This window comes from Phoenix dactylifera, chromosome 9 (genome assembly GCF_009389715.1).
Source record: "Phoenix dactylifera cultivar Barhee BC4 chromosome 9, palm_55x_up_171113_PBpolish2nd_filt_p, whole genome shotgun sequence".
NCBI classification, from domain to species: domain Eukaryota; kingdom Viridiplantae; phylum Streptophyta; class Magnoliopsida; order Arecales; family Arecaceae; genus Phoenix; species Phoenix dactylifera.
In genome coordinates, this window is record NC_052400.1 from 11,639,733 (window position 1) to 11,656,194 (window position 16,462).

The window sequence follows — 16,462 nt, forward strand, 5'->3', positions numbered from 1 at the left end:
AAAAAAAAAACAAACCAATAGCTGGCTAATAAACATACCTGAGAGTGGATAATAACTAGCTCCTAAGTATAAGCTCATGTTTTTCTAGCACCGCTATTTAAGTGGCTCTGTGAGCCTAGCTTGAACACTCCTTGTCCGGAAACTTGCATTCTCCTATGGAGTTGGGCTGGCCCAACGAAAGCTCACCCGCGGAGCACGTGCTCTCTTTCGGAGTCCCCAAGTGGGGCCCACCTTACAGCAGCGTGTACGAGAGGCCGCTCACCGCCTCAAACCTCGAGAAGGCGAGAGCCCTTGTCCCGACACGTGTCAGTTCAAGAAGGACCCGGGTCAGCCAGAGCCAATAAAAATTCGGCATTTGATCGTATCCGCTCACGCTCTCTCGTCCACGAGTTTCTGGGCCCCACTGCACACGTCCATCGATGCTCTCCACCGCGAGTTTAAAAATAGAATTTATACCGTTAAAGAAAGAAAAAGAAAAAAAAAAAACCCTCGGCTGGGTGTGTGAGAGTCAGGACGGGAAAGGAGGCATCCAGAAAGATCGAGTTCGAGCTACGGTCAGGGTTCGGATTAGGGTTTTCGGAACGCCTCCGCTCTTCTGGTGAGGATTCCGGCTTTTCAGCTTCCATTTTGGAGTTCTTGAGCTGGTTTTGTTTTTGGGGAACGGGGGACAAGCTACTTCTGAGTCTCGACAAATTTTGTTTCGGATTTATTATTGGATGTTTATTTACTTCTTCTAAGTTTAGCTGGGGCTCCTCAGCTTCGTTTAGGATTTTTTGAGCTAGTTCTGTGAAAAAAAGCTTTTGCTGAGCCTGGCGTTAGGTTCTAACCGGGGGTTTTCCTCTTTTTGGTGGTTTTATGATTGATTTTCTGATAATTTTGACAGTTTGTTTTGTCCTCTTTAGCTTCACTTTTTGGAGTTTTTGGGCTGGTTTGTTTTAGTGAAGAAGTTTTTTTAGAGTCCTGTGCTAGGTCTTGTTTAGGGTTTGTTTTGGTGATCCTGTGATTATTATTTTTCGTTTTAAAGATTTCTATTGCAGGACTAGATCAACTGAGATTGCGTGGTTGCGAATACGAGATCGGATTCAAGGGAATTGTGCAGTTATGGGCCAGGATAGATTGATGAAGAGGATGTCAATTTCGAACCCTTGCAAGGTAGCTTTGCTTCAGTAAATTCTTAGAATCAAGTATTTCTTTCCTTTTTCCCCCGGGGTGGGGGGTTGTAATTCTTGCAATAATATTATCTAATGTTGTTGATGCACACAGTACATCTGTCCTTGGTGATAAATTTGTAAGTATAATGAATGGGAGTTTAAATGTTCAACGATGTAGGACTTATTTGGGAGAAATTTACCCCTTTTTCCCACAAAAAATAGACTGAAAGCATATATAAGAAATATTAGCAGAATGATTTTAGAGATAAATATGAACTCTGCAAAAAAAATAGGTCGAAGAATAGGTTGTGGATTTGACACCTTTCTTTCTGGTTGGCAACCAAAAATCATAACCCAGTACTGGATAAGTCTTAGAGGGATTTTATTATCAAAACTAATTGATTGAAATCACCAATTGGTAATCTTTCTCAAAAGCGAAACGGTCATAGTTCGATAAGATATTTTTCTTTAAGAACTTCTGGTCTCGTCTTTGGGGACTGCTCGGGGATGGCTTTCAGGACCTAAAGACCTAAGGTGGAAAGCATTATGCTGGAAATTCATCTAGCTGTTCTATGGCAGAAAAAGTGAAAGAACTTGTTGATGAATTGAATATTAAAGTTCATAAGTTTCTGTTTAAGATTTTAAACAAAGGTAATGCTACTAGAATAGGCGCTCTTGCATTTCATGGCAAGTGGAAGTTGTTCGTAGTAGACTTGCTGTAAGAAATTCAGATTGCAGATACTATTCCAGTGCAGAACATAAGGAAAGGAGTGCAATAGATTAGAATCTAAGTGAAAATGTTTCTTCGCATCAATAGTATAAGAAGATCCTTTTTAGTGTTTGTTGTATGGTTCATTGGAGAAAGAAGAAGAACACAAGAGAGTTACAACGGAGATGAGTATGTTTGAGGTCTGCTGTTAAGTGGAAATTTAGTTTCCACTTTGGGCCTGCATATGATATATTGTGGACTTTGAGATTTAGAAGTGGCTTCCTAACAAGTTTTGAGTGCACCACTTAGCATTATGGTGAACACACATCTAAAAAATCTGTTGTGATCATAGGTGGGCCTGGAGTGGAAACCAAGTTTCCACTTCTCAGTGGACCCTAATAGAGATTAGGAAAAAAAGAAAGAAATAAGTAAAAGAGATAGGAAGGAAAACTAGAAGGGATTGAGCTGGTCTTTAACTCCTCCATTTTCTCTTGCAAAAGAATCCTGTATGCTGCCTTTTTTGGATGGCAAACCATTTCTGTGATCTTTCCATGATATCTTTAGCATAAATGATAAGGCACTTTGCAATTCAATAATTAGTTTCCATATGGATGCTCAAAAGTATGGTACACCATACCAATTAGTACCCGTATATATTAGGCAAGCCGTACCCTGCCGGTGCCAAACCAATATGCAGTACGGTGGGTGTATTGAGTGTCGATATGCCGAACCAACTCCTGTACCAAGCATACCGACATTGTTCCAAGATGTTACTAGTATGGGGTCCAGTATTGAGAAGGTGAACCTTACTCAAAAGTCAAAACAATACTAAATTGCGAAATTTATTTCCTATAGTACCATACATATAAAGACACAGAACTTTTCAGCATCAACCCAACATCTAAAGTAAGATCTATACATACAAGTCCTACTGAAGAAACGAATTGAAGATACACCAAAATTTAAAAGGAAACTAGTATTTTCTTATAATTTCTGATTTGCTGCCTTAGAGAGCAAGATGGTCCTATGGAGTCGAGTTGATCGGGTCAAGTTTCGAGTTGACTTGGTGAGTTTTTGAACCATGGGTTGGCTTTAGTTTAGCACAATGAGGCTCGGTTTGAAGTTAATTGAGACGATCTTTACTCGTCTCAATTACTTGGCTCCTAATCTCGAAATTAATTTGAAACCAAGCCTCAGAAGGAGCCTAAGAAGAGTCCAGCTCAATGATTCTTAGCTTGATAAGGCTTGATATTGGGAATATTATTTGTAATATACATGTAAGTGTATAAGTAACTATTGGAATATATCCAACAGCTGATGCGTGGAGTGCTTGAGATTAAGGCTTTGCTTAGTGGATCATTTAGTTTGTCTAAAACAGGTTAAACTTTAATTTAATTTTGAATCAAGCTGGAAGCTTGCTTCAATTGAAGTATGAAGCAAGCTTGATGTAAGCTTGGCTAGTTTCAGCTCCATTTAATGTTATCAAGCAAATCAAATTTAGCCATGTCTTTGGCTTGGTTAGAAATTAGGCTTGATCAAATAGTGACCTTCAGGCTTAAAATTAATTTCAAGCCAAGCTTGATCATATTCTGGCCTGATCAAGCTTGACTGGATTATCCCCTATGTATTTGTAAAAGTATGATACAATAAGTGTTCAATTATCTGCTATTGATTACCCCAAGCTTAGCTTCCTTTGACACTGAACTGAAAAACATTTATCAACTTAGGCCCAATTTTGTTATATCAATCTACTGATAACATATAAGGATGTCATCTTAAAACCTTTGCAGTCATTTTTGCTTGTCTACCTATGTTGAAATATCTGTTAATTAAAATAGTTAAAGCTAAAAAAAACTGCTAATTTCTTTGAATATTTTTTCAGCTGATAGATAATTTGTGGGATGAATTTGCTCAAAATGATGTTCTTGTCATGCCTTATCGAGGTGGTGAAGTGAATGAATCAGTGGATGTCAGTGGTGCCTACCAGAAGTCACGGCATGTAGGAAGTAATGTTGGAAAGAGCACTGGTAGCAGAGGATTGACTAGAACTGTACTCTGGAAGAAAGAAAAACCATATCTGTTTCCTCCTATGAATTATGGGAACCCTGATCCTGAGTGCATTCCTAATGCCATTATGAGAGTGTCCCAGGATGCTGAAGTCTCTGATAGTTGTATAACGGACTGCACCATAAACCCAGATAGCAATATATTTTGCACAGGAAACTCTATCGTTGGGACTGGTGGTTCAACAGATAGGAGCAATGACTGCTGTTTCTTATTTGATGATGCTTCTCCAGCTGTTAAGGATACCGACCTTTTGGAAAATGGACATGAGGACAGGGAAAATGATCTTGCATATTATGACTGGCCTGATATCGCCAATTTTGAGGATATTGACAAAATGTTCAGGTAGTTTGATGAAATGTGTTTTTTCCTGACATCTCATTTTATATTTTGTTTAAAATTTCAACAATGAATTTTATTTTCATTCATATATGTATGTTTTGATTTTTGGAGAAACAGTGATTCCACATCTGGACAAGGGTGTACAGACAACGCGAACGAGCTATCATGGTTTCCCTCTTTGTCACACTCCATTTATGGTTCAGAAGTTACTTCTGATCCAGGCTTACAATCCTCATGTTCAGAGTTGAGTATGCTGAATAACGCATTGGAACATCAGTCTGCGAACATCAACTTTTCGCCTAAAATTGATTCACCATCTGCTATTAATGATAATTCATCTACTGTTGGCTATCAACTTAATGTCGATTTGTTGGATGCTGGTGCTGGAAATAATGACAAATTTGCATCCAAAAAAGTATGTAGCATTTATCTCTTTCACATTGCTCTTGAATGTTTATGGCTGGTAGAGTCAAATAATTTCACTTTTTAATATATTTTTCTGATAGACATTTGATGTCTATGTTCCAGTTTTATGATCAGAGGGATGAGATGAAGTTATCAGCTCTTAACCAGACTTGCAGTGGAAATGGCTTTAGTGGATCGGAGGACCTAGATATGATAACTGCTGTAAGTTTCCAGAGACAATCCCTGACCTCATTGCCAATTTATAAGAAGTTTCCCTTCCAAATGATTATCTTTTGAATTCTGTTTTGACAACAATTTATGGTCAGACAATAAAGGTTACATGTGGTTTAATACCATGAAGAGATGGAAACGCAAAATATAATGAATACGTAGGCCATTAGGCTACACGCTGCCGAAAACTTGCAGGTTGTGAGTGGCTTTTCACATTCAATACCAGGCTGTTGACCCCCCATTGACAGATTGAGAGCTCATCACATCCTCATTGACTACTTGGAGATTAGTCTTGTAGTAAAGCAGGATTGATATGATCCATGCTCATCTCCTTCTCAAGCATAACTGGCCATTGGCCTACCAGATGTCATATTCATTGTTCTGTAGCCATCTGATGGAAGAAGTCGTTAAATAGAATAGCAGGTTGGCTACTTCTAAACTGATTCTACTACTCATGCTTATAAACTTATTCTGAGTTTCATAAGCTAAAATAAACTCTGCCTTGAAGAGTTTCATAAGCTAAGATAAACTCTGTCTTGAAGAGTTTCACATATTCTTCACCTCCATAATATCATCTGTTCTGATCATTATCTCATCAATCATCATCCATCCCATGTTGCTGGCTTATTTGTTGATTCCATCATTCACATGGAAAATGATGAGGCTGACTTGCACTGTCTGAAAAATTTGTAATGAAATTTGGCATAAAAGACTTTGAAGAGATCCGCTACCTTCTTGGTGTATAACTTCTTTCGTTCTCAGTTAAAAATGGTTTTGTCTGGAACTCAATAAATTTGGTACGCAAGACCCCAAACTTATTAAACACCTGGTAACCTGAACCATATATCAACTATGCCTGATGGCAATCTTCTACTGAATTCAACTGCAAACAAAGGCATGACAGTCAGATGATATTACAATCTCAGATTAGTTATCTCTTATGCCGTAAATCATCTTATCATCAAATGTAGTTATTATCTGCCACATCATCATCCGTGTTTATGAAGTTAATTGTTACATAATTTTATCATTCTCATGAAAATGATGGAGCTGGCTTGCTTTGTCTTAACAAATTTCTGATGAAATTTGACATACAAGGCTTGGGAGAGCTCCACTTACTTCTTGGTATATAGCTGTTACTAAGATTTCTTTAGTTCTCAGCTAAATTTAGCTTTCTCTTGACCTCAATAAATTCTGTATGCAAGATCCCAAACTTATTGTTACTCCTAGAACCTTAATTATGATCAAGTAAGCCTTACGGTGATTGTCTACTGAATTTAGATTCACACAAAAAGCATCACAGACATATTTTAGCATCTTGGATTAATTATCTCTTATTAAATATGTATTTGTCACTTTAATGTGCCCAATATGGTTTATTATGCTCACATTCTCCTTACACTTTGCAACTCTAAGGAGCAAAATGTAATTCAGTGTAACAAATATGTATCACAGGTTTAGATGCATATCACATTCTTCTTTTAATATCAGACGTACATTGAGTGTACAAATCGAGTTTGTTATGTACAGACACCCTCTAGTGTGTAGCCTTTCATATGTGGTCTCAATCAGAGCTACTATAGTCTCCCATCTTGACTCCTTTTTTAAGACTCCTAGACTTACTCTAAATATAAATAGTAAGGTTCGCCGTCTCGGTACCAAACCCCATACCAGTGCCACACTAATACTGTATTGGTACGGTATGGTACGGAGTCTTTTCGGCGTACTAAGTGTTGGTATGCCCCATACCACCCAGTTCAGGCCATACCGGCGAACCATGATGAATAGTGTCTTGCACATTGGGTTCAAGATCTTGCGAGTATAAATATTTCCATGAAAGACTATATTTTAGTTGCCCGACTGTGCTCTTGAGCTACAATTACTTTTCAAGCATTTTGAATTTGAACTAGTTCGGTGGTCCTGATTCAGGATGCTAATCTTTGTGTTTCTCTTTTGTTTCTCGAGCAGCAGACAGATCTCTGTTAACTGTTTCACTTGAATACTGCTGACTACTCTGTTAACCAATTGGCATTTTCCTTGATGAGCTTCAACATATTCACCTTTATGAGTGCTCTTATCTGTGATATCATCATGCACCAGAGATGATCTAATCTTTCATTCTCTCACTGAGCATATTTAGTTGAATTACCATGTCGTGCTTAAAATACATGTAACCTGATGAACTTAGTCTCCTATGTCTCATCCTTAGGGTAGCTGTTTGACATCTTCACTGGAGGACTTCTTAAAGCAATATGTCTTCTCTTCTGCTCCAAGCTTTTATTCAACTTGTAAATAAGTGAAGAGAATAGAGATAATGTGGCATATTTAAGTAGCATGTTGGTACTCTATTTGCTACAATGCATATATTCCATTGATTTTGTCTGACTTTGTGAAACAGAGTATGTGAAAAATATGGCTGAGGGCATTATCTCATTTGATTCGTTGACATCTTTGAATCATCAATCAGGATATCATAAAGAGGGCATAACCCGTTAAAGCTTGGATGGATAAGTCGAACCAATTAACAAAACAAAAAGAGTTCAATTTTTATAGAACTGAGGACTATTTAAAATTTATGCAACAACGGAAAAACATAGTTTAAAGTTGCATCTGTTTCCACTTGTAGGTCATTGCATTGATCGATAGGTTTGTGTTAGCCACGTGCTAGATGTTCCATTTCTTCAAGTAGTGGCAAAATACTACCATATCTCCATGGAAGAATCAAAATTACATGTTCAATTATGGGATATCAAATTTCTCAAGGTCTATACATTGTACTTTCCTGAGTTTTGGAATTAAAACAGATTGCAAGAGCATTCCAGGGAATCTTGTTTTGTGCTTGAACCAATTTTGTTTTGTTTAACCTTTTTTTTTCCATCTGATTACAATAAGAACTGATTATATCTTATGAATCTTATATTTTGATACTAGCAATCTTAAAAAGAATTTGCCTTGTCCTTTTTCTTTATCCTTTCTGCAACTTAGTAATGAAAGTAATTTCTGTAATGACATGCTGACCGAGCTGCCAAACTTTTTTAATGGAGTATGATTTTAACTTGACCTTCATAATGCCTTTTTAACATTCTTTCCCTAGACGACTTATGTTTTTACTTGTGATGTTAAAATACCTTTGAAATGGAAATCACTACAAATGCTGGATTGTTTCGCTTTTTAAAACTTGATCTTATTCATAAATTTGAACATAATGCAGATTGAAAGCCAACACTCGTCAGAAAAAAAGATAATACAGCAACTTGCAGATCAGAAGCATCCCTCTTCTGCTGTTTCAGCTTCTGAAGCATACCAATCTGAAAATATGCTGGAGCAAAAGCATTTCTTGGGATCTGCTTCATCAAGTTACATGCACACTTTCAATCCTTATTCAGACTTGGAACCTAGTTTTCCTGCACATCAAGTTACATGTACACAAACGACATTAAGTAAGGCATTCAAAAATGTTACTGAACTTTCCTCTTCTCATAGAGTCTTGGATCATGTTACAACTGATTCCTACCAACGCATAAAGAGGTTGCCTAATGAATCATCTTTGCCTCCAACAATGACATCAGAGGGAAAAATGGAGAAACATAGACAGCAGTTACATGGTACAATGACTGTTGACCACAGGCAACAGCATGCATCGTGCACAAGTAAAACTATGGTTCTGAAAAATCAGCACAAATCTCAGCATGAGATAGGATGCAGCAGTGAACAAGGAGAAGGAAGCATAGAACTTTCCGCCATTGGGATGGATTCTTCTTTAGTGCATGAGAACTCTTTCATGACAACTATTTCTTCTGATGGCATCTCGCTAGAACCAACCAGTTTTCAACAGCTTCAAGACGTTATTGATCAGGTATAGCTACTTATCTTGGGCCTTAAAATACAATTCGTGTTAGAGCGTATGTATGTTGTAACATATGATCATTTTGGTGGTTTCCTCACCATCATTGGTGACTGCATTCTTTTGAGTATGTATTTACATTGAGTCATAGCTTAATAAGCATTTCACATTTTACCCATCTTAGCTTCTTCCTTTTCTGAACCAACACTTCCATCCACAACATTCAATGCGAGAATTTCTACTTTGCACAAGTATTTCTTGTAATATGCTATTGTTGTATATTAGTACTTGCAGCTTGCATCTGTCTAACTTGGTGATTCCTTTCTGTTACCAGAAAATACCTTTTGACCTTGAGTATTAGCTTTCTGAAAGTATAATTTCCCACTTTTTAAAATTGTGCATCTTAAAATAACTAGTTGTTTGATCTTTGATCTTTCATGGACTTCGCATTATAATGTGTCCAATTGTAGTTTTGGGAATTACTTTTCTTTCAAAGAAGCTTGCCACTTTTTGAATATGCTGTGCTTTATAAATCCCTGTGCAAGTATGTGCACATGATATGGGCAAAGTGACAGTAACTTTTGCCATTTTATTTTTCAGTTGGATGTTAGAACAAAGCTGTGCATGAGAGACAGTTTATACCGTTTGGCAAGGAGTGCTAGACAAAGACATAATTTTTCTAACACAAGCAATTGCAGCAGAGAGAGTAGAGATGCAAGAGGCATCCAAAGTACAGAAACATCAGATATGTATGGCTAATCATGTTCTGGTTTTAAAATAAAAATCATTTATAATTCTAGATTTTATGATTTTAATAATATTCTATGCTGTCTTGTTGGTGATATGATAGTTTAGTACACTATAAAAGTATAAATGGTTAGTGATCATTTCTCCTTGAAGTTTGAATACGTTCTTTCATGACATGATTTCCAATTCTTGATGTTATGAACTATTAGCTTAATCTTAAATTCTTTTAGGAATCTACAAGATAATTTTGAAGATGATTTCATCATTTGACTATGTATTATGTACTACAGTAATGAGCCATTAGGTCAGTGTTAATTAATATGTTTTAAATGTTTCACCATAAGTAGCATTAAGATTATATGTGTACACTGGGATTATCTAGTAGGAAAGCTCACCAAGTGAGAAACCAACACTATAAGATGAGACTCATGGAAGCATTGTGTGATTTAATGGAATGTCAAAGATTCTCTTTTCACGAAATGACAAATATGATTATGCAAAAGATAATAGTACTAAAAAGTTTTTTTTTTTAAAAAACAATTATTTAACTTGGTCCACTAATAAATTGGGTGATTGCCAATGGGACTTTGGTCCATGCCATAGAAAGGTGTGTTCCCATTATTATTCTCAGAAAAAAGTTTTGATCCATGCCGTTCATTAATTCCTTGTAACAATGCCAAGCCAATGCATACTAACACATGTAGGTATATTTATGCATAAAAGAAAAAGGATATTTCTTATAACTCCATTATCGTTTATGCACAGGTAAGACCTGCCCTATGTCATTTTTCTAACATGACAAAGTGCAATCTTTCAAAATCTTCATGGAAAACCCTGTTATTAAGTTTCAAGACTGAAACTTATAGGGTTTAATTGTTTGCTTTGCTTTATATAACTAAATTATGGCCTTTATGCCCTTAGGTTACATGGTTAATGCAACATGATGCCCTTAAGGTACATAGTTAACCCCAAAGCTAGCCCTACTGCTAGATCCACTCCATCTTGTCAACTTGGATACCACATAAAAGAAAAAGGATATTTCTTATAACTCCATTATCGTTTCTGTGCAGGTAAGACCTGCCCTGTTTCATTTTTCTAACATGACAAAGTACAATCTTTCAAAATCTTCATGGAAAACCCTGTTATTAAGTTTCAAGACTGAAACTTATAGGGTTTAATTGTTTGCTTTGATTTATATAACTAAATTATGGCCTTTATGCCCTTAGGTTACATAGTGAATGCAACATGATGCCCTTAGGTTGCATAGTTAACCCCAAAGCTAGCCCTACTGCTAGATCCGCTCCATCTTGTCAACTTGGATACCACCTCAGGCCCACCCTAAGTTCTCAAAATCCACCCCTTGCCCTGTCTTTCTTATCCCCATGCCTAGCCCTAGTGAGACCCACTGAGAGACCCATCCCAAGTCCCTAGTCCTCGTGCCACCTTAAAGATCCCAATAAGAGAACTCCTTCCCTTCTTTACCCTAGCCTCCCACTCCATTGATATCCCACATTAACCGTAGGCCATGGCTTCCACTACTAGTGACCTGGTTTGAAGCTTGCGTTCAATCCTCCCTCCCCGGTCTTCATGCTAACCCTCGGACCTAATCATTGCTTCAGCCAATAGCCTTAGCTCTAACATCAACATCCATCCCTCAAAAGCTACTTATTAAATGTGTTGGGTTTAGGTTTTGGTTTTTGACCTGTCTAATAAACATATTAGGTTTAGATTGGCTATTTTTCTTAGGCCTACATCTCAACCCGATGCAAAACTGGCCTGACCCAATCCATTGCCACCTTGATAGAAAGTGATCAATTATATGGATCATTGACTTGGATGACCCATAATGCATTTTGTCATAGGGCATAGAGGAAGGAGGGTGGGGAAAAGGTTACTTAGGTGGCTAGTAAGGACAAATTCTGAATTAAAAGAAGGCCAATTTATTACCAAGTTCTTATTGTAAGAAGTTTACCTTTTTAGGAGGGAAGGGGAGGAATCATGGAGTTATATCAATAATGTGCATGTCTTGGTCGCAGGTTTGAAAAGAAAAGGTTAGTTGCATATAGAATTACAATGCACCGAGTCACATGCAAACTCCCAAAAGAATAAACCCATCTGAGCTAGTCGAATTGTTCGGTTTAGACTAGATAGCATGGAGGCATTGATGGCTTGACTCCTGTTGCCTGGTCAAGAAAATGTGAAATTTAATGACCTATTGAACACATTTGAGCTGACTTCGTAGACCCAATTGATTCAACTTGACTATTTGTATATGAAAATCCATATGATTTAACTCGATCCAACATCAAACAACTCGCCATAATTCAGTTCAACTCAACAAACTAGACTTGAAGCCAAAACCTACCATCATGTCATGAAATATGTTTGACCTGAACTCATTGAATATTAATTTGGCTATAGTCAATACAAAGTATTCATGTTAATAAAATTTATACCATGTCTTTTTTCATTTGGCCACGAGATGGGGGGAAACCTATGAAGGATACTGATTTTGTAAATAATGTGAATTATATGAAGAGAAATGGAGGTAAAAGAGAAATGATAATTAAGAAAGAGACTCGAAATAAAAATGGTCCAACTCTAGCTAGGCTTGAGCTTGGTTGAGAAACCCCAGCTCGAGCTTGGCTTTCTGAAGCTTGAAAACTGAATTTTGCCAAGCGCAAGCCGAGTCAAGCATTTTTAGGTTTAGCTTGACAAGAGGCTGAAAGCTCGCAAGCTCTGTTATGAGCTCAGCTCGATAAGGAGCCCAAATCAGCCATAGCCTAACTCAAAATCAGTTGTATAAAGCAGGAAAAATCTGAAGCTTATACCAAAAAAATAAAAAAGTTCATCAAAGAAAAAAATTATGCCTGTACAGAATATAATGATACTGACCTACTATAAAAATGCCATGACTGAAAACAATCAATGGAAATGGCATAATTTGACATCATTCTTTCAAGAAAATCACATGATAGCAAACAACCACTTAAACTAAAATTAGATATCTGACCATTGTTTATGGTTGAGCATTATATGACCATAAAAATTAAAACCAATTTCAGGATTTCAGCTAAACTGATCAAACAATTGTCACGCCAACAAGGTTTGATGAACTATTGTTGTGAGCTAACAGCACCTAAAACCTAAAAGCAATTTCAGCTTTTAGTCAAAGAATCAAGAAAGCAAATAAATCAATGTAAACTTGATCGATCTTGAAGTACTGGAGTCTTGTGAAGAAACCCTAGAAAAATAACACCAGGGTTTTGAAGAGAGGATATTGCCAAGATCTCGAAGCAATGCTACTGGGATCTCAATCCAATGGAGGATCTCAAGTTGAAGCCAGAAAGGTAGAGGAGAGTTGGAAAGGTCCAGAAAGAGGAGTGCAGGCTGGTTAGGCAGAGAATAGTTGAAGCTAGAGAGATAAAAGTGGCTGGTCGGAGTGGGAGATGGGGAGCTGGTGATGTAGTGCAGCAATGGGAACCAAAGTTGGAGGGGCAACAAGGATGCTGTAGAGGTGGAGGATGACATAGGGAGAAGCATAAAGAGTGATTTGATCGTCGAGATTAGACTTTGAAGATCATCCTACAAATTGAAGCTATCTAAATCATGGTCCGCTGAACTGGTACCGATAGGCATACTGGTGGCCTACCAGACCGGTTTGGACCAATTCGTACCAGTACTGAACCAATTTGTGGTACCCACAGCGTGGCGCGCGGTTTCCAGCGCAGGCGCGCTGCCCAGCGGGCACGCGGGAGCGCACGTACTGCGCGTACCGGTACGGTTCGCACCGGTACGCCTCTGTACTGGTCGATTCCGGCCCCAGAAGGGTCGAAACCGTTTTCCACCACTATACTGTACCGGTCAGGGGCCGGACCGGTACGGTACATGTTGAACCGGCCGGTACGGAGTGGTATGGTACGTGCTGAATTGAAGAACCCTTTGTTTGGTGAAGTTCTCTCCGAAAAATTGTATTAATATGTCAAAAGGTTACCTTCATACAATGTATTAGAAGTATATATAGGCCATGACCCTAACCCTAGTTCGGGCATTAAATCCGGTATAAAATCATTCTCCAAAATAGAACTCGATAATAAGAAAATATGCTAAAATTATTCAACTACAATATTGAAACCCATCTAAAATTCAATATTGTCTCCAACAAAAAATTTATAGGAAAATCCAGTGAAAACCTTTGAATCCACTGGCTCCTACGAAGCTTGGTATGGTCTAGCTGGTTATAGTACTTGTTTTTTGCAGCTTGTGCTGCACCAGAGGAGATTTGCTAAAGTGGGTTCATGGATTTGAGAAGTGAGAATTAGAAAGATTTAGGGCTTAAGGCCTTCAACCAAGTTATCACTGGTCGATAGATTCAGCCATTGGATTTTAATCCAACAGCTAAATCTATTATCAATCAGCCAAGTTGTTCAGCCATTGGATCATTAATAAATAATTATATCATTTACTAATATCACATATATTTAAAATTGGCTTGTAAGCCAAAACTGAACAAGCTGAAAGCAGCTCGAGCACCAATAGTTCACTAAACAAGTGAACAGAGGGCATGTCGAATTTCAAGCCAAATACAAGCTGGCTCATGAACGGATCATTCATTTGACAGTCCTAGAGGGTGCCATAAATCACCTCTAAACAGTTTTTTCTTATCAAGAATTTCAGGATTAGGGATCTAACAACTCCCCTGCATCCTCTAATTCTGTTTCTTAATTTATTTTTCTTATTTCTTCCGTTTTTATATATACTTAAGACTGGATAAGATGCCCAAATGTCCAAACTGGCCATGAATATTTTGATATTTGAATGGAGTAGCTTCACAAAGGATGATTCAGTAATTTTCTTGCTAGGGCGATTTTCTAGGCTCATCTTGGATGACCTGGATTTTGTGACAGCTGTGAATTTATGGCTTCTATGCTATGAACTTTTGCAGTTTGCTTTTATAAAATTCTGACAGTTATTAGCAATTGTTACATCTTGAATCTCATACAACTGCACGCCAACCCAAACTAGTAAGTATCTGACATTATCGTGATTTTGGACCTCGATCCCAGAGTCTATGGCAGTGTATACTGCCTAAGGGGTATCATGTCCCAGGACCTTGCCAATTGGGGTTGCATGTGGAACAGTTCAATGTGGCTTCCACATGCACAATTCTCACTGTTCACTTGCATAGTCCATCCATAGATGGGCATACAAAGTGGTGCCACTGTGGTGTGCTCAAGTGTTTGTCAACCTGTGAACCTAAAATAATGTCTAGCAAGACCACACGCACGACGTCTTTGAACCCCATCCTAGCACAGTTTGAATAACACCTTCATCAATTTCAAAGCACTCCTTTTTTTTAGTTACATTAAAACTAAAAAAATCCTATCTTTAGCTTTAGCATGCTCTGTTATCCTCCTTTTTCAGTCCTCTTATTGCTACAAATATCTCAGTGAAGCATGTGACGCAATTTTTTTTTCCTTCAAATTAACCTATATATAGGAATACACTAAATGAGAATTAATGGTTAAATATAATTGAGATTTCCCTATAACAAGAACTTATCACCGAGAGCAATGAGTTGTTCATTAGTATTTCCTTCCTGTCTGCCATCAATTTTTTGTTTGACACGTGTGTTTTAGCAGGTGTGAAGAACTTACAAATGCTGAAACTGGAACAAATCCAATAGATCGATCTGTAGCTCATCTACTTTACCACAAGCCTTCAGGCCCTTCTACAGGACCTGCTGATGATGCCATATCATTCGAGTCTCGCATCATTGTAAGTTGGTAGTTGTAGCAGTTTGAACTTGCTGAGCAGTGATCAACAATAAGAAAAACTCCGCACTCCAGCAACATTCTTCTCCTTGGAAACTATCATTTGTAAGTAGACTACTCAAAGATAGTGCATGTATATTAGTTACACTTCGGTGGTAAGTTAAGAGAGTGATGAAATATTGTGTATATACTTGTATGCCTCAAAGATTGTTAGGGTGCACTGACATGTATTTAGCTGATGCTTGTGCTAAGCTAGTACGTGCTGGTATTTTTGCTTCTCACTGTGCCACTTGCACAAACCAACTAAAGCATTGAACTACGCAATGAAAAAAGCATATGGTGTAGCCATTGGAGTGTTTTGTGGAGCTCAGAAGAACCGGAGGTATTTACAGCTACTATGATTGTAACAAGATAATAGACTGTTGCAATTAATTAATATTCCATTATTGTTGTTACCTGTATTGTGTATTAAACTATTGATTCATCGTTGTTACAGACGTTCATCAGGCCTTTGTGTGAAATCAGTGGGAGACATGTATAGGACATCTTTCTGAGTACATTTTGTACTCATGTACGGGACTCTACGTTCATTAAGCTAGTTACCATTCTGGGTGCTTTCTTCACTAACTTGGACACCTCTTTTGTTTATATAGAAAATCGTGACCGTTTCCATCCTGATTCCTGGAATTAACGTGAAACTCTACGAGCTCTTAACGAAGATCAGTTGTGTTGGTTCTGAATACAGCAATCGATATGGTTCGCATACCATCCATGTCTACGTAGCGAAGAGATAGCGTACCTTCTTACTGAGAGTCGCTCAAAACTCGGTTATTCTCAAACATGCGTCTTATTGGCATTTTAATAGCTTGTTTCTGCTTCATAATCTCTCAGAATAATCAGTTTTAGAGTGCACTTAGCATTGCTTAAAAATAAGTCGATGGCAGACACAGAGGAAACACTAATTAACAGCATATTGGAAGTGATTTCTCAATGGGGGGGACAACATTTCAGGGAATTTAGAAAAACTCGTCTCTATCTTATGTTTATTTGAGTTGGCTACTTTCTTTGTTGGATGTAATTAACTTCAGCTTACTCAGAGAATCCAATGGACTTACAGGCGCGCAAGTGGATGGATCAAACCTAAAGATTAAAATATCAAGTATATGTTGGGTCCAACCGTCCAAGTCCTAAATCG

At 37.7% G+C, this 16,462-nt stretch overlaps 1 protein-coding gene across 1 annotated transcript; it reads left to right on the forward strand.

Annotated features, from left to right (window-relative positions):
• The first annotated feature begins 506 nt into the window (after positions 1-506).
• Positions 507-15,724, forward strand: LOC103701754 (protein LNK1-like). The gene is made up of 8 exons (XM_039130029.1): positions 507-598; positions 1,025-1,152; positions 3,743-4,269; positions 4,384-4,681; positions 4,795-4,893; positions 8,114-8,758; positions 9,347-9,495; positions 15,136-15,724. Exons 2-8 carry the CDS (start codon positions 1,102-1,104, stop codon positions 15,281-15,283), a joined length of 1,917 nt encoding a protein of 638 aa, XP_038985957.1. The 5' UTR covers positions 507-598; positions 1,025-1,101; the 3' UTR covers positions 15,284-15,724.
• Positions 15,725-16,462: the final 738 nt, after the last annotated feature.